Source organism: Aspergillus candidus (assembly GCF_002847045.1).
Source record: "Aspergillus candidus strain CBS 102.13 unplaced genomic scaffold BDW47scaffold_10, whole genome shotgun sequence".
NCBI lineage: Eukaryota > Fungi > Ascomycota > Eurotiomycetes > Eurotiales > Aspergillaceae > Aspergillus > Aspergillus candidus.
This window is the reverse complement of record NW_020194015.1, coordinates 149,840-170,642: the sequence shown is the minus strand read 5'-3', so window position 1 is coordinate 170,642 and position 20,803 is coordinate 149,840. Positions and strand designations below refer to the sequence as shown.

Sequence of the window (20,803 nt, the reverse complement as noted above, 5' to 3'; positions counted from 1 at the left end):
TGACCAAAGGGAGCGATGAGCAAGTCGATGGGTCATGAGTGGATAGTATCCTGACAATTCGGTATGTGTCGGAAATAGACAATTCATGGATTGGATGGGGCGGGTACGGCTTTGAATAGTGAATGGTATATGTTCCTCGGGGTGTTTGCTATGGACGATCGAAATTGGGAGCTGTAAGCGGTGCCTCGAGTTTCAAAGTAGAGAACCACCTGGATAAGTAAGGCTTAGATATGGTAGCCCAGTAGACGAGGACGGTGTACTTCAAATGCCTTCATTTTACTAGGTAGATAACTAGGAAATACAACCCCTCATACACAGCCTATTCTTCCTCGATCTCCCCCTCCTCGCTACCAGAATGCACCGCCTTTTCTTCCTTCCGTGCTTGATCAACAGCCGGGGTGCGTTCTCGTCGTTCCCGCTCCCGACGCGGACTGCGCTCGCGCTCACGGCTGTCACGACGATAGCGCTTCGCAGAGCGGCTGGCCACGCTCTCCGCGTCACTGTCACGCCGGCGTCGCCGGTCGTTGCTGACAGTGCTGCGCGAGTCGCCTCCGTAGTCGAGCTCGTCCCGACTGCCGCGCGGGTCAGCGCGCGCACGATACAGTCGCTCCCGCTCGTCCTCTCGGTCCCGGCGGTCGCGGTCGTAGTGGCTGAGAGAGCGGGTGCTCCGCTCCCGATCCCAGTCGCGGTCGCGCTCACGCTCGCGGTCCCGCTCCCGGTGGCGTTCCCGATCGCGATCACGATCCTCCCGCCTCTCTTGGACTGGGGACAGAGTACTGCTGACTTTGCGGTAGGACCGTTCGCGATCCGCCTGGGCTTTGCGGCGGTCTGCCTCGTAAGCGTCCGGCTCTGGAGTACGGCTGACGCGGCTTGGTGGCCCCCGTCGTTCGCCGCGATGCGAGCGATGGTCGCGGTCGCCCCGATCGTAGTCCCGACGGCTGCCGCGGTCTCGGTCACGCGGTTCGCGCTCGCGCTCGCGATCGGCATCTTCGTCCTTCTCCCGGAGACGGCGGAGGACCTTGTCAAAGGCGGTCTGCCGGAGTTCGTCGGTTTCGAGGGCTTTGTATTCCTCGTATTTTTCCACCCGAGGCCGCACCGTCTCCCAAGTGTCCGAGGACCGGACGGGCGGGTCCAGCCTCTTGATCCGGGAACGCAGGGCGTCAATCGCGCGTCGCTGGTGCCGGTCGGCTGCGTGCTTTTCTTCCTCGCTTCTCCGAGTCGCCTTCTCTTGGATGCGCTGGAACAGAAGGTGGAGGATTTCGGGGTCGATGTTCGCCGTTCGGCGATCTGCAGCAACAATTTCGTGAAACTCTTCAAAGGTGGTCTTGGGAGTGACCTCGTAGCGTTTGTCCTGGAAAACATGATCAGTTAAGTCCAAGCACGGTATATTCAAGCCGTTTACTCACATCGAGAACATCCAAGACGTCATTCCGAGGCCCACGCAGTGAACGTTCCTCCTCCTCGACCATGTCCCAGAAGAGGTCCATGGGAGACGATCCAGAGTTGCCGAGGATACCGACGTATCGGGAGTCTTCATGGATGATAGGGTAGATGTTCATCCACTTGCATCCAGCCTTGATCTTGCCCTGGGACCGGAGCTCTTTCAACAGTTCGATGAATTGCTCGCGAGCATGACGCTCCTTTCTTGCCTTGGCCGTCTTCTGCTGCTGGCGGGCCTCATTGAACGTCCGTTCCAAGGACTTGATGTGGTTTTCAAACGCAGTCAAGATATCACACTTGGTGAGAGCCTTGAACAGATCATCCCCCTGCACCCTGTCATTGGACTGGATGATTGCATGTGCCTCAGACCAGCGCGTGTAAGGCTCGAGGTTAAGCGAGCCCAGGATAGTGGTCAGCTCTTCCACTGCCGCCTTGCGCTTGGCAGATTCCTGCTCCGCGTGCTCCTTCTTGAGTTCCAGGATGTACTCTTCGAACAACTGCCGCCTCTCGTGATCGTCGTTGGTAGCCCGGAACGTCGTCTCACCTTCGATGATCGGACGGATGGTCTTCCAACGGCTGTAATGCTTGATCTCAGGATGCCGTCTCAGCATGGTATTGAAATCTGCCCTGAGCTTAGCGAATCGTTCTTTCGCCCGGTCCTTTTCCTGCATGCGAACCTCGACCGCATATTTCTCAAAGGCTATTTTGCGATCTCTGGGGTCCTTCAAAGCGCGATATTGGGGGTCTTTGATCGTTTCGCGCATGGTCTGCTCCCAGGTCCACTCAGGCTGCACGTTGTGGCGTTTGAGCATCTTCATGAACGCGCTTTCCGCCTCCTCGAATGATCCATACTCCGGCTCTGATTGCGCCGTGCCCAGCATCGGAGCAGCCGACATCCCGTTCGTATCCATCGAGCCATATCCACGCCGATCACCGGAACCTCGATCGTAGTCTTCGCGTTCGCGTTGCGGAGGGAAGGACGAAAACGAGCTCACACCACCGGCGACAAACGTTGGTGCCCTAGATAACACCTCGATTAGCTGTGCCCCAAGACACTAGGATGCATAACACTTACGCGGCAGCTGGCGCTTGAGGCGCTGGGACCTGCGCTAAAGCGGTCTTGTAAACATCTGGCATTTCCCAGGTGCTTTGCTTCGATTCCGTGTTATACCAGTATTTCCGCCCACCTTCGGCCGTGTACTCTTTCCATGGCTGATTCGACAACGCCCTCTGTGAAGATAAGTTAGCACAATCCAAGCTAGAATGAAGAAAGACCAACCTCAACAGGTGACATCAATTCAAAGGGTTTCGTCCACTGCGTCGCCTTTGTTTGGACATTGTAATAGTAAACGCGCCCATCACTATTGCGGGCTTCCTGCCAGATAGCAGGCGCCCCTGCTGGCCCACTCATCGGATTCATAACTGCAAGTTCCGTGGGGATCAGCGATGGATGCTGGTGTGGATGAAAGACACTCTCCGCCCGAACGAAAAAGAAGCTGCCGCAGCTGGACGAGTCCTCGCGCCAAGAGGGTGTTTGTTCCGTTTGCACCAGGCACCCCCCGACAAACCGCGATCACCTCCGCAAGCTGGTGGATCAACCCTTAAATTACAACCCAATCCTAACCCCCCCCCTTTTCGATTCAAGTTTGTTTGTTTTTCGATTTGATTGTGAATAATTGTCTGTCGACGACCTATCATACCGGTAGGGACATGCGACTGGTCTTATCGTGATGCCAGGCCTCGAAGTTCCAGGAGAATTTCTAAGGCATGCTGTCTTGGATACTGTTGTCCCGCATGCTTCGAATATAGATCTAGAGGCGGCGTTGACGTCCGCATTAGAAGGAGGCGCAGACGACCTGACCTCCGTACTCGCATCCATACCCCAACGGTCGCTATTGTTCTTTGGTATGTGAGGATCTTTTGTCCGGGTCGGACCTGCTCTTACTCATGGATAGTTTAATCTAGATGAATTCTGTACCGTCAGCATCGTCCTGCGACTCTCCAACTGTTCGCAAAACAGCTTGAAACACCACCTCCAGAACCTGGAAATCAAGCTCGATGGTTTCGCAATCGACCCAGCCGAAACGGTCGCGGAGAATCCAACACCGACGAGGGATTTGATTTTCTCGGGGTTTGTTAATCCCCAGGAAGAGCCACTGGTTGTCGTGAACGAGTTTGAGGGAGAGGCTGGTAGTGGAAATCATGTCTACGCGATCTGGAATATTGAGACATTTATCAGTACTTCTCCCATCGTCTTCCCTCACCTGGCTGTTTGCTGATACTACTCTTTCGTAGGGCGCCCGCGGATACGCATCCAACAACCCTCCCTTTTGTTTATCGCCTCTGCCAGCCTGAACCCATCCGAGAGCCGACCAGAAGACTTGGTTGACGATGACTACCTCCCACCCATGATTCCCGCGTCTACAAACATCTTGCAACCTCTGTCAGGAGATAAATCGCTCAAGCGAAAGGATCCTTTCTTGCCTGCGTCGAGACTGTTGCGGGTGGTGCCGGCCCAATACAGCGAGAACCCCATTTACAACGTCCAACAAGATTCAGGCCATCCCATACGGGTAGTCCCTGCGGCGAGTGCTAGAATACGCTATGTGCGGTTAAACTCCTTTTCGGGGCAGCCCGCGACCATCGCAAGCCTGGACCTGGAGGTGACGCCATATCTGAACTGCGACGTTGTCTTCGACAAGGCCGATTTGCACATGTCGGACGGTACAGTCGAGCTCATGTCGAATGCGCCTGGACTCGTTCCGCCGATACAGTGCCGCCCGCGCGACAATATCACCCTGATGTACAAATTGACCCCGGAATACGGCCCGGACCCAAACCCGACGGCAACGGCCATGGCATGCTTTTTGGACATTTCTCTGGAGGCCGTTATCAAGCTGTCCGAGGACAGCTGCCCGCGGATCCTAATGCAGTGGAGGACCAATGTGGACTTTTCCATGGCTCTCAATCCCAACTTTGGTGGCCCGAGTCAAGCGTTGCAGCGGATCCACCGTCCCTCGAGTCTCTCGATGGTGCCTCCCATCCAGACCACCCCCCTGGGAGGAGCCCCTCCGCCCAGCAGGGGGTCTATCCGAGAGCGAGCCTATTCCACCGTCGATCAAGGCGTGAGCATCTCGTTCTCCGGGCCGACCAGTGTTGAAGTGGGCAAAGCATTCTCCTGGGACGTGTTCATTGTCAACCGTTCCCCCGCGCCTCGTAAATTCGCCATTTTCGCCATTCCGCGAAAGAAGCGGGCGGACTCCAGGGGACATGGTGCGCGACCGTCGTCCGCGTCGCTTTCGAGCCGCAAAGAGCACCAGGTTGCCGAGGCGGTCACCGATGACAACATAGTCCATGCGATGCAGAAGACGGTGACGGGCCAGGAAGCCGACCTTGTCTCTCTGAGCACCGATCTGCGTGTCGGGTAAGTTTTCGCCGCATCCTTCTACCCCTCCGCTACGATCTAACTTGTCCAATTTTTCAGCCCCCTCTTACCGGGCACTTGTTTTGCGACCGAATTAAAACTGCTTCCGCTGGCGGTAGGCGCTCTCCACCTGGAGGCTGTGCGCCTGATCGACGCCAATACGAACGAGCCGACCGATATCAAAGACCTCCCAGACATTCTCGTCTATGACCGGAAGGGGATCCCCACGCCGGATGTATCATAAGCAGGGGAACGATTTAATGTATGTTCCGTCTACGATGTAAATGCATAGATGTCAGAGTCGCGGTGGGGCTAGAATAATTCATATCTATAATATTACTCTATATATAGATCTACTACATATACTCCGTACTCCGTACAGACCAACATATATGCGTACCTTTGCTCGTGTAGATAAATCAAAACTCAAGTTCTATATTATTTGAAACAGCTTACTGTATTTCACAAGTAAATATACTCCCCACCATCACCGTTACAATCATCAAATCTGTAACCTAGAGTCATTGACAGTTCAAGTGCGGAGAGGTGGTCATGGAGTGTCACTGGCCAGTAAGGTGGGCGGTGACAGTGGACCTGATTCTCCCCCTTCTCCCCCATCAGGATCGGCACAGCCGCGATGACGCCCTCCTTACTGTTTGGTAGACTAGTACGGCTTTCCTTAGTTGGTACAAGTAAGCCATCCTTGATTCCATGACTTATTGGTTACTTTTTCAGTCTTTCATCTGGACGGACAACCTGGATTCTAATCCATAATCACCCTCTTCTCCTTCTTTCTCCCTATTCCTCTTGATTTCCCCTTTCCCTCCTCTGCAACAAGTACTCTTGTTATTCTCGGTCGTTCGAGCCGGTCTGTTGCATTTCCCAAACCTTGTGGGAAGGAAATCTGGACAGATCTGACGTTCCACCCTGTTCCAAATATCCTTACAAGATCCCTTAGTAGGGGGCGTGGGTCTGGAGCCGATTTGCCTACCTGTTACTTTCCCCCCAGCGATCCTCTTTTGCGTCATTCCAGACCGCCAAGGGCAAATACTTCCAGGTTCTTTTGCCTCTCGGCCCTATCTCACAGCAATAAATCCGGATATATATTATTTTTTTTATTCCAAGGGGCATCCAGCATGTTTTTCACAACGCGTCGAAGAATTTTGGACGGTCTCAACAGGCGGTACATCTACGGTCGTTTCGTATGTCACCCTTCTTCCCCCCCCCGGGCGCTTCGGAGCACTCCCTCTTTGTGATATGAATGGGGTTTTTTTTTTTTTTCTTTTTTCTTTTGCTTGGAGATTGGTACTAATTCGTCCCCCCTTTGTGATTTTGATTGATAGCCTTTACTTCATTGCATTATCTTCCTCATCGAGATGGTAGCGACCACGCGGCTGGCCGCCAAGTTCAACTCTTACTATGCCGAAAAGCCGGGTGAGGATGCCTGACTCCCAATTCTGCGCGGACGCATCAGCTAACCTTTCTTCTGCACAGTGTTGACCACCATGGTCACCAATGCGGTATGTTCGCACGTGATAGCAAAGATATCATTTGTGAACCAAATTGACTGACCGGATGATACCCTTCTAGATCTTGGGCGGGGTCGCAGATACCGTTGCGCAACTGATCACAGCCTACAGAGCTCGTCCCGGACGCAGACATGCCGACGAGGACGATCTCGTCTCGATCGAGTTCCACGACCTCGACAAGAAACACAGCCCACCGGCGTTTGGGGAGTTGGGCTATACGACGCACCCCCCGTTCGATTTTGAGCGGTTGACCCGGTTCATGTCGTATGGTTTCTTCATGGCGCCTCTCCAATTCCAGTGGTTTGGCTTCTTGTCCCGGGCGTTCCCTCTCACCAAGGTCAACCCGAGCCTGTCGGCATTGAAGCGGGTGGCTTGCGATCAGTTGATCTTCGCTCCCTTCGGTACGAGCCCTGGTGTTTTATCGCTTGGAGGTGGAATCGTGTTCTAACGTGCGTTCTAGGTCTGGGGTGCTTTTTCACCTTCATGACGGTGGCCGAGGGTGGTGGACGGAGGGCCTTGACTCGCAAGTTTCAGGATGTCTACCTGCCTACCCTCAAAGCCAATTTCGTTCTCTGGCCTGCCGTGCAGATCCTGAATTTCCGGGTCGTTCCCATCCAGTTCCAGATTGTAAGTGATTGTCTCGTGGAAGAGTACAAGGACTTTGCGTAGCTAACCGACTCCCGGTACAGCCGTTTGTGTCGACCATCGGTATCGCGTGGACTGCATATCTGTCTTTGACCAACTCCGCCGAGGAGGAATAAACCACCCCTCAGCGCTTGTGTCCCTATCACAGTCGTTTTTGGTTGTCTTTCCGGTGGTAGTCCAGGTTAGCGTCTTTCTCCCATTTCTTCTGGTGGGCTTTGGTGCTTTGTATCGGCGTCATATGGGTTCGGGTTGTTGTTGGTGTTACTCTCGCTTGTGTATAAGACTTATACGCTCTTTGATATTTTTTCGGAGGGACAGGGGGCGTTGAATGCTCTGTTATGATAAAGATTCCGTATCCTAGGTGCAGGTGTCGGAAGCTGTTTAATTGCAAATACTTGAGCGGGTGTACAACACTACAACACGGAGTCTACTAAAATGGACGGAGCTCTCTTTCGTCCACGAAAACAAACGTGGGTCTCTACGAGCAACGGTCCACAGACAACTTCGGAGCGGCAGGGAGATGAAACGTCCCCTATGCCCGGGATCAATTCCAAAGAAAATAAATTGCCGATCGCGCTGCATTCGATCCGAGGCTATCGAGAATTCTCAGGCAGGCCCCGGGGCCTTCCGTCATCGATCGCGGACATTGACATCAGTCCCGCAACAGCCCGATGCGTCAGCGAATCTCACCGGACGCCCCACCATGCGGGCAAAACAAGTGCTCCCTCAGCTACCCCGCCGCTCACCGTGACCGTATTAAGTGTGGTGTTCCTCTCCTTTTCCAATTCCTCTTCTCGTAAACATCCAAGTCAATTCCTCTTCAAGGTAGCTACCCATTGTGTTGTTTGGCTCCCAACTCCTGCTAATCCAACCCCGCTTTCAATCAGAACCGTCATAATGTCTCTCTCCAACAAGCTCGCTATCACTGACGTCGACCTCAAGGACAAGCGTGTCCTCATCCGGGTATGTGGCCCCCTTCTATGGGCGAACGGAGCTAGGGAGGACAGTACTGATATGAATCCTGTGAACAGGTCGACTTCAACGTTCCCCTCAACGACAAGAAGGAGATCACCAACAACCAGCGTATCGTCGGTGCCCTCCCCACCATCAAGTACGCCGTCGAGAATGGCGCCAAGGCCGTCGTCCTCATGTCCCACCTGGGTCGTCCCGATGGCAAGAAGAACGACAAGTACAGCCTGAAGCCCGTGGTTGCCGAGCTCGAGAAGCTGCTCGGCCGCAACGTCATCTTCTCCGAGGACTGCGTTGGCAAGCAGGTCGAGGAGATCGTCAACAAGGCCTCTGGTGGCCAGATCGTCCTTCTGGAGAACCTGCGCTTCCACCCCGAGGAGGAGGGAAGCTACAAGGATGCCGAGGGCAAGAAGGTCAAGGTCGACAAGGAGCAGGTTGCTGAGTTCCGCAAGGGACTTACTGCTCTGGGTGATGTCTATATCAGTATGTCACATCCTCTTTTTTTTTGGAAATCAGTAGAAGAAACCTAGCACACTAACGTCTTCCAGACGACGCTTTCGGCACTGCCCACCGCGCCCACAGCTCCATGGTCGGCGTCGAGGTGCCGCAGAAGGCTTCCGGCTTCCTCGTGAAGAAGGAGCTCGACTACTTCGCCAAGGCGCTGGAGAACCCCGCGCGCCCCTTCCTGGCCATCCTCGGCGGCGCCAAGGTCTCCGACAAGATCCAGCTGATCGACAATCTGCTGCCCAAGGTCAACAGCCTGATCATCACGGGCGCCATGGCCTTCACCTTCAAGAAGGCCCTGGAGGGCGTCAAGATCGGCAACAGCCTCTTCGACGAGGCCGGCGCCAAGATCGTCGGCGACGTCGTCGAGAAGGCCAAGAAGCACAACGTCAAGCTGGTCCTCCCCGTCGACTACATCACCGCCGACAAGTTCGCCGCCGATGCCAAGACCGGCAAGGCCACCGACGCCGAGGGCATCCCCGACGGCTACATGGGCCTCGACGTCGGCGAGAAGAGCGTCGAGCTCTACAAGCAGACCATCGCCGAGTCCAAGACCATCCTGTGGAACGGCCCCTGCGGTGTCTTCGAGCTGGAGCCCTTCGCCAGCGGCACCAAGAACACCCTCGACGCTGTCGTCAAGGCCGCCCAGTCCGGCTCCATCGTCATCATCGGCGGTGGTGACACCGCCACCGTCGCGGCCAAGTACGGCGCCGAGGACAAGCTCAGCCACGTTTCCACCGGTGGTGGTGCCTCGCTTGAGCTCCTGGAGGGCAAGGACCTCCCCGGTGTTTCCGCTCTGTCCAGTAAGTAAATGTGTGCGGAAAATTAGGGTGTGGCTTCGGGCGGAAAATGATGTCTTTTCTTTTCTTAATCTATGATGTAATGTACAATGAGCATGAAATATAAGCAAGCAAAAAACAAGTTCAAAATTGCATTCTAATGATAGGTTGATTGATTGATAGACACGGGTCCTAAGCTGTGAGAGCTGTACGCTTGGGTTTCTTGCCTGAACATCCTTACCGTTCAATGAGTATGAATCACACTAATGAGAGCAATTGACTTGATTTCTTGAAGAGATTGGATAAATGGGTCTATCAAAATAAAATACTCGCTCGTAGGATAAATAGGATAATAGTAATATCTCATTAAGCACCAAAGTATCACCGACCGGCCCAAATATCCTCCATGTGAGATTGCATTTACTGCACGTAGAGAAATGTCTTCTCTTTTCCCACAGAAGATCCAACCCCTCTACCCCTCTACAGTCATGTTGCCATTATTCTCTATGATGGTGTTTCCGACCTTCTTTCTTTTCTTATCCCTTTTCCGTTGTGTCCTCCGACTGGCTTCAGACATTGACTCAAACCGGATCAATATCACTGCGTCTCATCGTGGTAAAGGTAGAAAGTTTCTTGCTCGTTTGCTTGCTTGATGGATGGATGGATGGATGGAATTAAATTGATTCTTCGATTGCATTCCCGTGGTAATAACCAATCATCATTTCATCTCGTGGTCCCGAAACACGCCAACCGTGCGACTAATGGGATGCTTCGACCTTTTTAAGTTCCTCTCTGTTGGTAGGATATGTGTTAGTTAATCCGTGACATATTGATGGATTTGAAAAGGCAATGGCAATGATAACATAGATACGAAGGTCACCCCGCAATCAAGGAAAGGAAAGGAAAGGAAAGAGAAAAGGGAGGAACGCACTTCAACTGCTTCGAGAAGTCCTCGGCCGCATCGTCATCATCCCAGCTCTCCTCCCACAGGTGGTTTTCTGTCCCGTTGGCGCCTGCCTGCTCGGATTCCTCCTGGGGCCAGTCTATATGTGATGAAACCGTCGGTCAGCGCAATCCGTCCAATCATTCGTTCACCACGTCGGTGTGTTGAAATCTCCCTCCTGGCAATTTCGGCTCACCTTCGACGGGGAAATCTTCAAACTCGTCGTCTTCTTCCAGCACCGGGGGTTTCTGTTCTTGCTGGGGCTGCTGTGTCGGTTCGGCCTTGGTTTGGGTCTGACTTGTGTTCGACATGGTGGAGGGGTGGTGTGGTGAGTCGCAGTCGTGACGGGGAGGATGGAAAGCAAGAAGGTATGTCCGAGCAAGAGTGGATAGCAGAGTCGAGTGGGGTGGTGGGGGACAGGCGTGAATGTAGTAGGAATTGAAGTTGTTTGTCCGGCGGAGGAGGAGTACACTGTAGCTCTGCCAGCGCGGAGTAAGGTTGACCGCCCGCACTGACGTTCGCTACTAATTACGGACTGCTCAAATGATGCGGTACCCGCCCTGCTCTGTTTCAATGGACTTTTCTCCTGGATTGATCTCTGGACGATCAGTCCTCTTTCATTTCTTTTTGGAATTATGTGGATTGATTTGGATACTAGCTTCTAGGCATCACTGAAGAAAGAGGCTGAGTGAATGGACACCAGATTGTAAAGCAGTAAGATTGGTAAGGTCAGCCTCAGGCCCTGAAGGATTCGACATAGAGCCGGCATAAACTCCGCATAAACCACATTATTATTAACTAGTTAGTTAAACCTGTTCATGGAATTACACCGAATAGAATAAGATCCGTTGTCCATGGACGGTTGCAAAGCTAAGTCGGAGCTAACCAGCTCAATACTAGTCTCATGGTCTGGAACTCCGTCTGACTTATCTCCATCTTCTCATGCCGAAACCTCCGTTTCGCCCGTTGGTTCGCGGTGGACCATAGGCTTGTGCCTTGGGTGAATTTTCATTTATTATGCATTTACTTCCTCCTCTTCGTCACCTTCTCTCTCTCCTCTTTGGCACTGTTCCTTTTCCCTCTTCCTCACGCTGCCCAGAGGGTTGGTTTATGTTCTCGGTAATTCTGCCACATTCTCGGTCTGTGCCTCGATGAGTGCATCGATATTGCTCCCCTTCCGTCGTTCGTTTCTTGTTTTGGGGTTCGGGCCCCGCCGACTCTCTGTTCGGCTCGATCAGCCTTGAATTTCGCCTTACAACCGTTTCTTCGGAGAGTCTGGAGATTTTCTGGAGCTCCCTTTGATTTGTTCTCTCACACCACTGTCGATCCGGTGGCAACCGCATCTACTTCAGCATGTTCCGGGTGGGTTCGTGGCTCTACGGCAAAAAGCTGAATGCCAATGACTCAACCCAGTCGCTCGATTCGCTCGCCGAACTGCGTGATCGTGAGTGCCTCTGGAACTACACGGTTATCTCCTTGCGAATTACATTATACTGATCGGTGTTTTTGGCGTTGAAAGTGGATGATGCTATGAAGGGTATGCATTTCCGACTCCGATCGTTCCATCAGCACCGCCGCTTCGTGGATGATGTGATCATGTACTGATTGGGACGCCTTAAACCAGCTGCTACACTCATCCTCAATGACGATGTAGATGGCGCCGAAAGTGGCCTCTCTGAAGGCATTTCATCGTTCCACCATGTAAGTCTGACCGGAGATGTCGGCCGATTCTCCCCCCCGCGATGTCAGCCGCTGACTAGGTTCTCTCGTGTTGCATAGCTCGGTAGGGGTGTCGTCGCATTTATTCGGGCGACCTTGGGATTCGAACAGGAGATCATGCGCCAAGGTTCGTTGTCAACTGGACCTTCTTCGCTTGCGATGCGAAGTGTGGTTGACGCCAGCTGACCCCCCGCAGCGTCGGAAAGACTCAACACGGCGGAAAACACGGCCTACAGCGACCAGCATAAGGCCCAACACAACTCCAATGCGCCGAACTCCTACCACTCGCAGATGTACGCGCCGGGAACCGAGTTCGCGCTCGTTCAGGCTATGGCCCAGCTCATGAGCGCCGTGGTTGGGGTCCTCAACGAGAGTCTCACGGAGAGTATCAAGGGGTTTTATAAGTTGCGAAAGGCCTATATCGCCTTAGACGCCATCCTGAAGATGGAGCAGAAGTTCATCCAGGAGAAGCGGTCTGCTGATCCGAAGCGTTCGGTGCCCAGTACTGAACCGACCAAGCCAGATCCGAAAGCCGCCGCCTCGGAAACGGCCAGAATCTCTCAGCAATTATCCGAGATGAACGTCTCGGACTCTGACGTGTCAACGGACTCGTCCAGCCGCGCTCAGTCGGACATGCTGAGCCACGACCCCGACTCGGATGTCTTCCACAACCGCATTGATGTCTTCGTGCACTCCGGTGCCAATTTCTGCTTCGGCATCCTGCTGTTGCTCATTTCTATGGTGCCTCCCGCGTTCAGCAAACTTCTCAGTATCATCGGATTCCACGGAGACAAGGAGCGAGGGCTGCGGATGTTGTGGCAGGCGAGCAAATTCCATAACTTGATCGGTGCCATCTCTGCCTTTGCCATCCTCGGGTATTACAACGGGTTCGTGCGCTATTGTGACATCATGCCTGACGCCGGGGAGGATGGCGATGTGCAGGGCTATCCCCAGGAGAGACTCGAAGCTCTTTTGGGCGTGATGCGGAAACGATTCCCTAACAGTCAGCTTTGGGTTCTTGAAGAATCGAGAATGAAAGGTGCCAACAAGGACCTTGACACGGCATTGGAGCTCTTGTGCGGCAAAGACCGCAGTCCCTTGAAGCAGGTTGAGGCTTTGAGGGTGTTTGAGCGGAGTTTGAACGCGATGTATCTCCACAAGTATGAACTGTGTGCGGAGTCATTTATCGAGGTAACTTGTGCCTTCCTCTTCCATCAGCCTATTCTTTTTTCTCTGATGCTGACCGTGGATCCAGTGTGTCGACCTCAATTCTTGGTCTCGTTCATTGTACTATTACATCGCTGGGGCATCGCATCTTACTTTATACCGAGCTGCTCAGGAAACAGACCCTACTGCAGCATCCAATCATGCGGAGAAGGCCACCGAATACTTCCGGATAGCACCCACCCTAGCCGGAAAGAAAAAGTTCATGGCTCGACAGCTACCATTCGACGTGTTTGTTGCACGCAAGGTAGCCAAGTGGGAGGCCCGCGCCAAGGAGTGGAAGGTACCTCTCGTCGAGGCCGTCGGGGTCGACCCCGTCGAGGAGATGATTTTCTTCTGGAACGGACACAGTCGGATGACAACGGAGCAACTCGAGGAGTCCCTCGAGAAACTCGCCTGGTCTGAAAATCCCGCCAACAAGACTTGGTCTAAGGAAGGTGTCGAGGAGAAGGCCATCCTGCAGCTGCTGCGAGCAGCCGTTTTCCGGTCGATGCGCAAACACGAGCAGGCTAGGGAGATCCTTCAAACGGATGTTCTGCACCACGAGAAGGCGACGTTTAACGGTCACCTCAAAGATAACTGGATCTTGCCCGTCGCTCATTTCGAGATGGCCGCCAACTGCTGGATGGAACGCCCGGCGTACACACCCAACCACGGTGCTCCCGACGCTCACGATACCGCTCCGGAGCCGTCTCCAAAACCCACCGATTCCGCCGCTGCGGCGCAGCTGGAAGAACAAAAGGTGCGCGAGTGTAAGGAGTATCTAGAGAAGGCGGCGCGCTGGGAGAGCTACGAGCTCGATGCTCGCATTGGGCTCAAGGTCACGGCAGCCATGGAGGCCGTGAACAAGTGGGAGAGTATGCACTCTTCGCCATGATTCGATGTATTATGATCTTTTAAATCTGCCTTTACGGTCGATGGGAAATCGGGAATCTGGGGGAACCTCGCGTTGGTTCTGGTTTTGAGGGACGGGATGGAATTCACGGATAGAGGATGGCTGGCGAATGCACTACACGACGCATCTGGTTTTGTATATAGCGTAGACTAAATGGAGTTTATCTGATTCTAGTCACTTTGGGCGTTCTATCGGTCTAGAATTATCAAGGACGGTAAAGAGTAAAGACAGGTGCCATGAGCTGTCCGCGGGGTCACGTTTGGCAGAAGACCATGTGACCTCGCCTGGATGTACATGCATATCCAACTATAAACTCTTCTCCAACGACGATCACCTCGAATTCCAATCATCGTCTTTCTCCGACCCCATCCCACTCACTACCATGGGAGCTAAGCTATCACTGCCAGCCCAACAACGCAAAAGTCAATAACCAACTGCACAGATCCATAAACCAAACTCCAATGGTTATTGCTGAGCTCCCCCAGCGTACCACGGTCCACCCATCCGTCCCACACCTTATCCACCAACGGTGGCGATCTTTGCCCAAAGCACCCACTCAACGTGTAGCCGGAAAAATTTCCGGCGGATTTATCGCTCGGAATGTCACCGTATCGCGCACACCTTCAAGATGGAGCAGCTCTCGGGGTTGAAACGTGAAAGAGAATACGTGGGTTGCGCTTGTTCGCTGCGCCAATTGTCTTGACTATTACTATCTTTGGAATGCCGATGAGATGAAATATCGGCATGACATCGCGCAAGTGCATAAACGGATCGAAAAATAGATCGAAGGCAAGAGCTCGTTCGGACATCCGACTGGGCAGGGCGGATGTCGCCCGGCTAAGACGGCTTTTCAAGCATTCCTAATCCTGTGGTCACTGGTCACCCTCTTATAAGCTCTAGTTCCTGTTTATAGCGAATGCTTGGTTCTGTTAAGGAGTTCGAACCATCTTTTATCTCTATTATTTGTTTTTTTATTGTCTCGCTGATTCGTCAGGGAGGCATCTTCACCCTGAGTTCGCGTTCGAAGCTTTTCGGCTTGCTCTCCGGGTGTTCACTCTTCCCCGGGTTTCTTTGAGTGGATCAGTTTCAACTTTTATTTAATTTTTATTTTAATTTCTTGTCGCATTGTTTCTTTCTCCCTGTTAAGAATTCAATTGGGAAGCACTTCATGTGGAACAAAAAAGCGATTTAGAGTCTTTTTTTCTTTGGCGCAACGATACGATATACCAATGAGGTCATGGCTGAAAATCGCCGACATTCCTCCCGGTCCTCCACCGATGATATCTCTTCCTTGGAGCAGCAGCACATCCACGACGATGGCGTCCCAATCCAACCGTTAGAGAAGCACAGCACGGCGACCTCAGGTTTCTCAGCGCTTGAGCGCCGCGCAACTTCGATACTCTCGGGAATCCGGAGTCGGGAGCCTGGTCAAACTGCACGGTTTACGCACCCTCTAACGAATACCAAAACTACGGAAGATGTAATTGTGGATTTTGATGGGCCTGATGATCCTTATAAACCACTTAATTGGGCTTTCAAGAAAAAGTGTATTACTACGTTGCTATATGGTCTGACTACGATGGGTATGTATTGCTGACTTGGCTCTGTCGCGTACAACGGCTAATTTATACATATAGGTGCTACGTGGGCTAGTTCAATGTAGGGACACTATTTCCACGTTTTTATCTTTCCTTGCGCATATCAATTGACGTCTCTAGTTACTCAACAGGTACCCAGCAGGTCATGTCGGAGTTCCGCATTGGTGAGGTACCATCGACATTAGGTACCGCGTTGCTACTCTTTGGCTTCGGTATGTGCCATCTTGATCGATGCTTTGTTTCTGTTGTCTAATGATCGTCATAGGACTGGGACCTCTTGTATGGGCCCCACTCTCCGAGGTTTATGGACGTAAACCCGCTGTGTTGATGCCTTACTTCGTCGCTGCGATATTCTCCTTCGGCTCCGCAACGGCCAAGGATACCCAAACGCTCATGATCACCCGGTTCTTCACTGGTTTCTTTGGCTCCGCGCCGGTAACAAACACGGGTGGCGTGTTGGGCGATATTTGGACCGCGGAGCAGCGAGGAGCTGCTATCGTGGGGTATGCAATGGCCGTTGTCGGCGGGCCAGTGCTGGGTCCCATTGTGGGTGGCGCGATCTGTCAGAGCTACCTTGGCTGGAGATGGACCCAATATGTACGTTGGCCGGTTCATACATCGCATGGCAACAATGCTCACTACCCACCTAGATCACCGGAATTATGATGATGTTCTTCCTCGCCATGGACGTCATCTTTCTCGACGAGAGCTATCCCCCCGTCCTCCTAGTCTACAAAGCGCAGAGACTCCGCTTCGAAAGCGGCAACTGGGCCCTTCACGCACGCCACGAAGAGTGGGACGTGACTCTCAAAGAACTCGGCAACAAGTACCTAATCCGCCCATTCGCCCTCCTCGCAACACCAATCTGCTTCCTCGTCGCTCTCTACGCCTCCTTCGTCTACGGCATCCTCTACCTCAGTCTGGCCTCCTTCCCCGTCGAATTTCAAGAAGTCCGCGGCTGGAACCAAGTTGTCGGCGCACTCCCCTTCCTCGCCTACCTCGTCGGCATCCTCATGGGCGCCTGCGTCAACCTCTACAACCAGAAATTCTACATCTCCCGCTTTAAACAAAACAACAACTTCCCCGTCCCCGAAGCCCGTCTCCCGCCCATGATGCTCGGCTCCGTCGTCTTCGCCGCAGGCCTCTTCGTCTTCGGCTGGACCGGCCGCCCAGACATCCACTGGATCGCGCCTAACATCGGCGCCGTCCTCATGGGCCTCGGCTTCTTCACAATCTTCCAGGCGGCCCTCAACTACCTCATTGATACCTTCCAGGCTGTCGCCGCCAGCGCCGTCGCGGCTAATACCTTCCTGCGCAGTCTGTTCGCAGGCTGCTTCCCGCTGTTCACGAGCATCATGTATCGTCGTCTTGGCGTAAACTGGGCGTCTAGTATCCTGGGCTTTTGTGCCGTGGCGCTGATTCCGATCCCGTTTTTGTTTTATATATTCGGGAAGCGCATTCGCGCCAGGGGGAAATGGTCTCAGGCTTCTGTTTATGGGAGTTAGGTTCTTGCCACTCGCATTGGAGAGACAAGTGACAAAAAGTAATGAAATAACAAGGCCACTGATAATAGTTTTCCCCGGTGCAGGTGCGTCAGCGATTGTCTTGTGGGCTGGCTTTATGATATGTGTTTCGCTCATTATACCCTGAATTTTTTTTCTTTGTCTTTCTCCCTATCTTAATCACGTGTGATGCAGGCTCGGTCATGACGATGAGATACCACTGTTTGGCATTAATGGTAACTGTACACAAATTTCTTGCATAGGTTGTGATCGAGGTGTAATTAACTACTACTCTAATGTCATTCTGAAGTCACGTACCTTGCATGTCACCCTAATGTATAGAGCAGACTGACTGGCAGTGTGGGATGTACTACGGTGGGTGTACCTGTAGCCGCAGACTACTCCCACCCAATCAGCCCATGGCCATGTATACCTTAGGTACCTTCTACTCAACCACTCCAGCACATCAACAAAATTCCACCCCATTCAACGCCGACGTTCAAAACCCCATAGCCATGCCACCCCCACACCAACCAATCCACTTCATCCCCAAATCCCAAGAAAAACGCATTCTCTCCCTCCCCATCCAACAGATCCTCGCCGCCCCGCACCACCAAGAAGCCGGCACAAACCACTGGTGCTTCTACCTAGCGACCTCCCCAACAACCTCCATCCAACTCGACTGCCTCCCCAGCTACTCCGTCCCAAGCACCGTCCTCCCAGGCGGCTCCAAAGCCAACATCGTCATCTCCAGCCTCGACCGCCTCGTCTCCACTGATGTCGAAGAAACCTTTGTTTTGGATGTCGCGTCGGACAGACGACCCCTGTTTGTGCGGGATGTTGTAGATCTGCTTATTGAGAACGGCCGCCATAGATATGAGTTTGATGAGAGGGGAGTGGGCTGTAGGTTTTGGGTTACGGAAATGGTGGAGCTGTTTTTGAGGTGTGGGGTTGTTGGGGATGGTGGCCAGGTGGAGGCGCTCAAGGCCGCCGTTCGGACGTTGTGGCCGGAGAAGGTGCCGTTGGAGCTTGATCGGGGGGCTTATTGGTCGGTGTAGTTAGTATTGGGGATGTCGTTTGACGGCCTTGTGTTGGCGTCTTTTTTCGATTAATCCGGGTAATGGCTTTCGCCTGATGCGTTACATTGAGTTTATGCAACGCTTCAGAATGAAAAGAAGGGAGAAGGGCTTAGGGGCGGTGAAGGAGCTTTGCCTGAGGATAATCAAAGATGTATCGCTCCTCAATTGTTGACTGCGTCTTGTACCGTCCATAAGACCAGTCTTCTAAAGCTCGGAAAGCCGTGGGGTAGGAATCTGGGTTTCAGGGTACCAGTGAGGTACCTTTCAATCACATTTCGAGGTATACCCTCTCGTACAAATATCCCGAACAAGAAAGTACTAATTACATGATAGGCAATCCGATCTGCAAAGAGGACTTTTTCAAATACACGAATGGCCGATTCCTCGCCGAGAAAGAAAATCAGCGATCAAAATGCTTTGTTCAATTTGACGTCGATCGGTTATGCGATGTGATCGCACATATCTCAGGAATTGGTACACAGCCGGTTTCAACGATAGAAAAAATGGAAGGCGGCTTTAGCAAGGCTCTTCTCATGAAGACGGTGGACGGGTCTTCATACATCGTCAAGATGCCGTGCCTGAACGCAGGAAAACCTATGTACTGCACAGCGTCCGAAGTTGCTGTTCTAGACTTTGGTAAGATACTCTCTAATGCCGGTAATACCCAAGCCAGTTTGTTTCCTTACATGGTAAGGAAACATATCACAATTCCTATTCCCAGAGTTCTTACATGGAGCACCGATTCAACAAACCCATTCGGCGCTAAAAAATCATAATGGAGCGAGTCTCGGGGGTTCAGCTCTTCGAAACGTGGGAGGAAATGGGCGAGAGTCGTCGATTATCCTTTATCAAACGTCTCATGAAATGGAAATGTGAGCTTTCTGGGTTTTGTTTTCCCGCTTCTGGCAGCCTTTATCGCAAACGTCCCCTGAAAGATGGCGAATTGACATTGTTGGACCGGTCCGTGGACCCTGAAGGTGTATTTTGCGTTGGTCCTTCGTGTGCTTCCTGGCCTATACATCATGGCTCTCCTGGTCATTACGGTCCTTGCAGGAATTGCTTCCTTGTCTAGGACATATTACTACTAATTTCCTACTATAGGGAAAATAATCAACGACCTGGGCGAGTCTCTAACCAACCGCTCACTTCAATCTGTAGAAGATCTCAACCCAAAATACCAGCCTCTATAAGAGGCAACCCAGAGGAGCACTCCTTAATCCTTAACATGGCCAAAGAGATCATACCAGCCGTGGCGAATTACCCCTATCTCCTCGGTTCGTCTCAACCCACACTATGGTACACTGATCTCCACATGGGCAACATCTTCGTCGCCGAAGACGACCCGTCAAACGTAACAGGTTTTATCGACTGGCAACACAGCTCCATCAGTCCCTTTTTCTTGCAAGAAGGCTTACGAAATCGCCACGTATTTGAACAACCGAAAAGCTTGGCAAGAAATGCAGGTCCCCGATCCACTCAAGGGACTATTCCGTCGCTGTGGTACGACTTGGGATGAGGGGATAGTTCCTCTTCGGGAGGCGATACTCGAGATCGTTCGTAGTCAAGACGATTTGGGGTTTGAAGAGGGGAGTTTACCGATTTGTTTTACAAACGAATAGGTTGCACTTTATGTTCAGAAGCTCAAGACATACAGATAATTTTACGAGACACGAGAATTTCACGAGACACGCGAATTTGTTAAAGAAATGCTTGATACGAATGACGATGGCTGGATTCCTCCGGAGCGTGATCTGGGCGAAGTAAAGGCGAGGAATATGATGTTTTTTGACTACTATGTTGCGAAAATGGGTCCTGACAAAGCTCCGGATGATGATGCTCGGAATATGTGGCCATTTTCTTTGGACGCGTGAGAATATCAGTTGATATTCGCGTGGGGAGCTTTGATCAAGTGATTTATCTTCCCTGAAGAAGGATATCTTCGGGTTGCATCTGAATATTACGGCGGAGGAGCTCGTTGGCTGTGAGCAGCATGCAATACTACCAGCATAGCATAATGGCCTGGGGGTATATCTATAGAACCCAAGGTGTAGAATAGCTTCGCCTTACCATGTAGTATGTACAGTGCAGGTATAGTTGTGGGGCCCCGGCGGGACGGGTGGAGAGGGTGGAGCGGGAGGCGGGCGATCGCCAAGGCTTGTTATCACCTACGCAGCATACTAGGCGTTGATAGACAGGAAAATTGACTACATGCCAGAGGAGTTGGTCCGGCAATTCCATTCAGTATTACACATTATGTACAGCAGTCATTTTGCACGTTTCTCCGAAATCGGCTACTTTGATACCGTGGAAATAAGCGATGAAAAACGGTCAGAAAGGATGAAATCGATACTATTGAATCCTATGAAAAAGCTGCAGATTGTTAAATAAAAGATGATCAAATGTGTCAGAAAGGATCATTGCAGGTCAGCTGACTAGTCAATCGATTGCAGTCTCAGCACACACGTTATAGCACACTCTGGGGTACGCGCTTTGCCACTAGATCAAAAGGCCACGATGCCCAGCCATTCTTGGCTGAGCACCCCCAGGCTCCCC

General features: G+C 52.4%; 9 protein-coding genes across 9 annotated transcripts; 7 read left to right on the top strand and 2 right to left on the bottom strand.

Moving 5' to 3' along the window:
- Nucleotides 1-223: 223 nt before the first annotated feature.
- On the bottom strand, nt 224-2,908 carry BDW47DRAFT_4753 (snoRNA-splicing protein PRP40). The gene is made up of 4 exons (XM_024819121.1): nt 2,720-2,908; nt 2,516-2,670; nt 1,407-2,460; nt 224-1,351 (listed from the first exon to the last, which is right to left on the bottom strand). Exons 1-4 carry the CDS (start codon nt 2,858-2,860, stop codon nt 320-322), a joined length of 2,382 nt encoding a protein of 793 aa, XP_024673990.1. The 5' UTR covers nt 2,861-2,908; the 3' UTR covers nt 224-319.
- A 151-nt stretch (nt 2,909-3,059) lies between these two features.
- On the top strand, nt 3,060-5,203 carry BDW47DRAFT_4740 (TRAPP trafficking subunit Trs65 domain-containing protein). Its single transcript, XM_024819115.1, has 4 exons — nt 3,060-3,345; nt 3,406-3,678; nt 3,736-4,864; nt 4,925-5,203. The coding sequence occupies exons 1-4, from the start codon at nt 3,171-3,173 to the stop codon at nt 5,106-5,108; spliced, it is 1,761 nt and encodes a 586-aa protein (XP_024673989.1). The 5' UTR covers nt 3,060-3,170; the 3' UTR covers nt 5,109-5,203.
- Nucleotides 5,204-5,986: 783 nt separating this feature from the next.
- Nucleotides 5,987-7,287, top strand: BDW47DRAFT_4676 (Mpv17/PMP22 family protein). The gene is made up of 6 exons (XM_024819099.1): nt 5,987-6,047; nt 6,208-6,298; nt 6,359-6,384; nt 6,455-6,794; nt 6,854-7,020; nt 7,083-7,287. The coding sequence occupies exons 2-6, from the start codon at nt 6,241-6,243 to the stop codon at nt 7,152-7,154; spliced, it is 663 nt and encodes a 220-aa protein (XP_024673988.1). The 5' UTR covers nt 5,987-6,047; nt 6,208-6,240; the 3' UTR covers nt 7,155-7,287.
- Nucleotides 7,288-7,824: 537 nt separating this feature from the next.
- On the top strand, nt 7,825-9,531 carry pgkA (phosphoglycerate kinase pgkA). Its single transcript, XM_024819105.1, has 4 exons — nt 7,825-7,863; nt 7,926-8,001; nt 8,070-8,490; nt 8,556-9,531. The coding sequence occupies exons 2-4, from the start codon at nt 7,936-7,938 to the stop codon at nt 9,320-9,322; spliced, it is 1,254 nt and encodes a 417-aa protein (XP_024673987.1). The 5' UTR covers nt 7,825-7,863; nt 7,926-7,935; the 3' UTR covers nt 9,323-9,531.
- Nucleotides 9,532-9,606: 75 nt separating this feature from the next.
- Nucleotides 9,607-10,922, bottom strand: BDW47DRAFT_102034 (proteasome regulatory particle lid subunit SEM1). The gene is made up of 3 exons (XM_024811773.1): nt 10,430-10,922; nt 10,222-10,333; nt 9,607-10,082 (listed from the first exon to the last, which is right to left on the bottom strand). Exons 1-3 carry the CDS (start codon nt 10,542-10,544, stop codon nt 10,049-10,051), a joined length of 261 nt encoding a protein of 86 aa, XP_024673986.1. The 5' UTR covers nt 10,545-10,922; the 3' UTR covers nt 9,607-10,048.
- A 299-nt stretch (nt 10,923-11,221) lies between these two features.
- Nucleotides 11,222-14,327, top strand: BDW47DRAFT_102030 (TTC39/IML2 family protein). The gene is made up of 6 exons (XM_024811772.1): nt 11,222-11,677; nt 11,753-11,770; nt 11,858-11,934; nt 12,013-12,079; nt 12,149-13,143; nt 13,208-14,327. The coding sequence occupies exons 1-6, from the start codon at nt 11,587-11,589 to the stop codon at nt 14,051-14,053; spliced, it is 2,094 nt and encodes a 697-aa protein (XP_024673985.1). The 5' UTR covers nt 11,222-11,586; the 3' UTR covers nt 14,054-14,327.
- Nucleotides 14,328-15,227: 900 nt separating this feature from the next.
- BDW47DRAFT_4637 (MFS transporter) lies at nt 15,228-17,218 on the top strand. Its single transcript, XM_024819096.1, has 5 exons — nt 15,228-15,654; nt 15,709-15,730; nt 15,790-15,881; nt 15,935-16,266; nt 16,320-17,218. The coding sequence occupies exons 1-5, from the start codon at nt 15,309-15,311 to the stop codon at nt 17,172-17,174; spliced, it is 1,647 nt and encodes a 548-aa protein (XP_024673984.1). The 5' UTR covers nt 15,228-15,308; the 3' UTR covers nt 17,175-17,218.
- A 401-nt stretch (nt 17,219-17,619) lies between these two features.
- On the top strand, nt 17,620-18,465 carry BDW47DRAFT_4626 (uncharacterized protein). The gene has a single exon (XM_024819092.1). The coding sequence runs from the start codon at nt 17,687-17,689 to the stop codon at nt 18,227-18,229; it is 543 nt and encodes a 180-aa protein (XP_024673983.1). The 5' UTR covers nt 17,620-17,686; the 3' UTR covers nt 18,230-18,465.
- On the top strand, nt 18,466-19,057 carry BDW47DRAFT_4627 (uncharacterized protein). Its single transcript, XM_024819093.1, has 2 exons — nt 18,466-18,530; nt 18,584-19,057. The coding sequence occupies exon 2, from the start codon at nt 18,754-18,756 to the stop codon at nt 19,024-19,026; it is 273 nt and encodes a 90-aa protein (XP_024673982.1). The 5' UTR covers nt 18,466-18,530; nt 18,584-18,753; the 3' UTR covers nt 19,027-19,057.
- The last annotated feature ends 1,746 nt before the right edge of the window (nt 19,058-20,803 follow it).

Excerpts from the sequence above, each read along its gene's own strand:
- BDW47DRAFT_4753 (XM_024819121.1), bottom strand. The coding sequence starts at position 2,860 with ATGAATCCGATGAGTGGGCCAGCAGGGGCGCCTGCTATCTGGCAGGAA. Across the intron at positions 2,671-2,719 it reads AATTGATGTCACCTGTTGAG|AGGGCGTTGTCGAATCAGCC; the intron begins GTTGGTCTTTCT and ends TTATCTTCACAG. Across the intron at positions 1,352-1,406 it reads ACGTCTTGGATGTTCTCGAT|GACAAACGCTACGAGGTCAC; the intron begins GTGAGTAAACGG and ends CATGTTTTCCAG.
- BDW47DRAFT_4740 (XM_024819115.1), top strand. The coding sequence starts at position 3,171 with ATGCCAGGCCTCGAAGTTCCAGGAGAATTTCTAAGGCATGCTGTCTTG. Across the intron at positions 3,346-3,405 it reads ACGGTCGCTATTGTTCTTTG|ATGAATTCTGTACCGTCAGC; the intron begins GTATGTGAGGAT and ends AGTTTAATCTAG. Across the intron at positions 3,679-3,735 it reads GAATATTGAGACATTTATCA|GGCGCCCGCGGATACGCATC; the intron begins GTACTTCTCCCA and ends ACTCTTTCGTAG.
- BDW47DRAFT_4676 (XM_024819099.1), top strand. The coding sequence starts at position 6,241 with ATGGTAGCGACCACGCGGCTGGCCGCCAAGTTCAACTCTTACTATGCC. Across the intron at positions 6,299-6,358 it reads TTACTATGCCGAAAAGCCGG|TGTTGACCACCATGGTCACC; the intron begins GTGAGGATGCCT and ends TCTTCTGCACAG. Across the intron at positions 6,385-6,454 it reads CCACCATGGTCACCAATGCG|ATCTTGGGCGGGGTCGCAGA; the intron begins GTATGTTCGCAC and ends ATACCCTTCTAG.
- pgkA (XM_024819105.1), top strand. The coding sequence starts at position 7,936 with ATGTCTCTCTCCAACAAGCTCGCTATCACTGACGTCGACCTCAAGGAC. Across the intron at positions 8,002-8,069 it reads ACAAGCGTGTCCTCATCCGG|GTCGACTTCAACGTTCCCCT; the intron begins GTATGTGGCCCC and ends TCCTGTGAACAG. Across the intron at positions 8,491-8,555 it reads TCTGGGTGATGTCTATATCA|ACGACGCTTTCGGCACTGCC; the intron begins GTATGTCACATC and ends AACGTCTTCCAG.
- BDW47DRAFT_102034 (XM_024811773.1), bottom strand. The coding sequence starts at position 10,544 with ATGTCGAACACAAGTCAGACCCAAACCAAGGCCGAACCGACACAGCAG. Across the intron at positions 10,334-10,429 it reads TGAAGATTTCCCCGTCGAAG|ACTGGCCCCAGGAGGAATCC; the intron begins GTGAGCCGAAAT and ends CATCACATATAG. Across the intron at positions 10,083-10,221 it reads GACTTCTCGAAGCAGTTGAA|AGAGGAACTTAAAAAGGTCG; the intron begins GTGCGTTCCTCC and ends TCCTACCAACAG.
- BDW47DRAFT_102030 (XM_024811772.1), top strand. The coding sequence starts at position 11,587 with ATGTTCCGGGTGGGTTCGTGGCTCTACGGCAAAAAGCTGAATGCCAAT. Across the intron at positions 11,935-12,012 it reads GCATTTCATCGTTCCACCAT|CTCGGTAGGGGTGTCGTCGC; the intron begins GTAAGTCTGACC and ends CGTGTTGCATAG. Across the intron at positions 13,144-13,207 it reads GTGCGGAGTCATTTATCGAG|TGTGTCGACCTCAATTCTTG; the intron begins GTAACTTGTGCC and ends CCGTGGATCCAG.
- BDW47DRAFT_4637 (XM_024819096.1), top strand. The coding sequence starts at position 15,309 with ATGGCTGAAAATCGCCGACATTCCTCCCGGTCCTCCACCGATGATATC. Across the intron at positions 15,731-15,789 it reads GCTACGTGGGCTAGTTCAAT|TTACTCAACAGGTACCCAGC; the intron begins GTAGGGACACTA and ends TGACGTCTCTAG. Across the intron at positions 15,882-15,934 it reads GTTGCTACTCTTTGGCTTCG|GACTGGGACCTCTTGTATGG; the intron begins GTATGTGCCATC and ends TGATCGTCATAG.
- BDW47DRAFT_4626 (XM_024819092.1), top strand. The coding sequence starts at position 17,687 with ATGCCACCCCCACACCAACCAATCCACTTCATCCCCAAATCCCAAGAA.
- BDW47DRAFT_4627 (XM_024819093.1), top strand. The coding sequence starts at position 18,754 with ATGGAAGGCGGCTTTAGCAAGGCTCTTCTCATGAAGACGGTGGACGGG.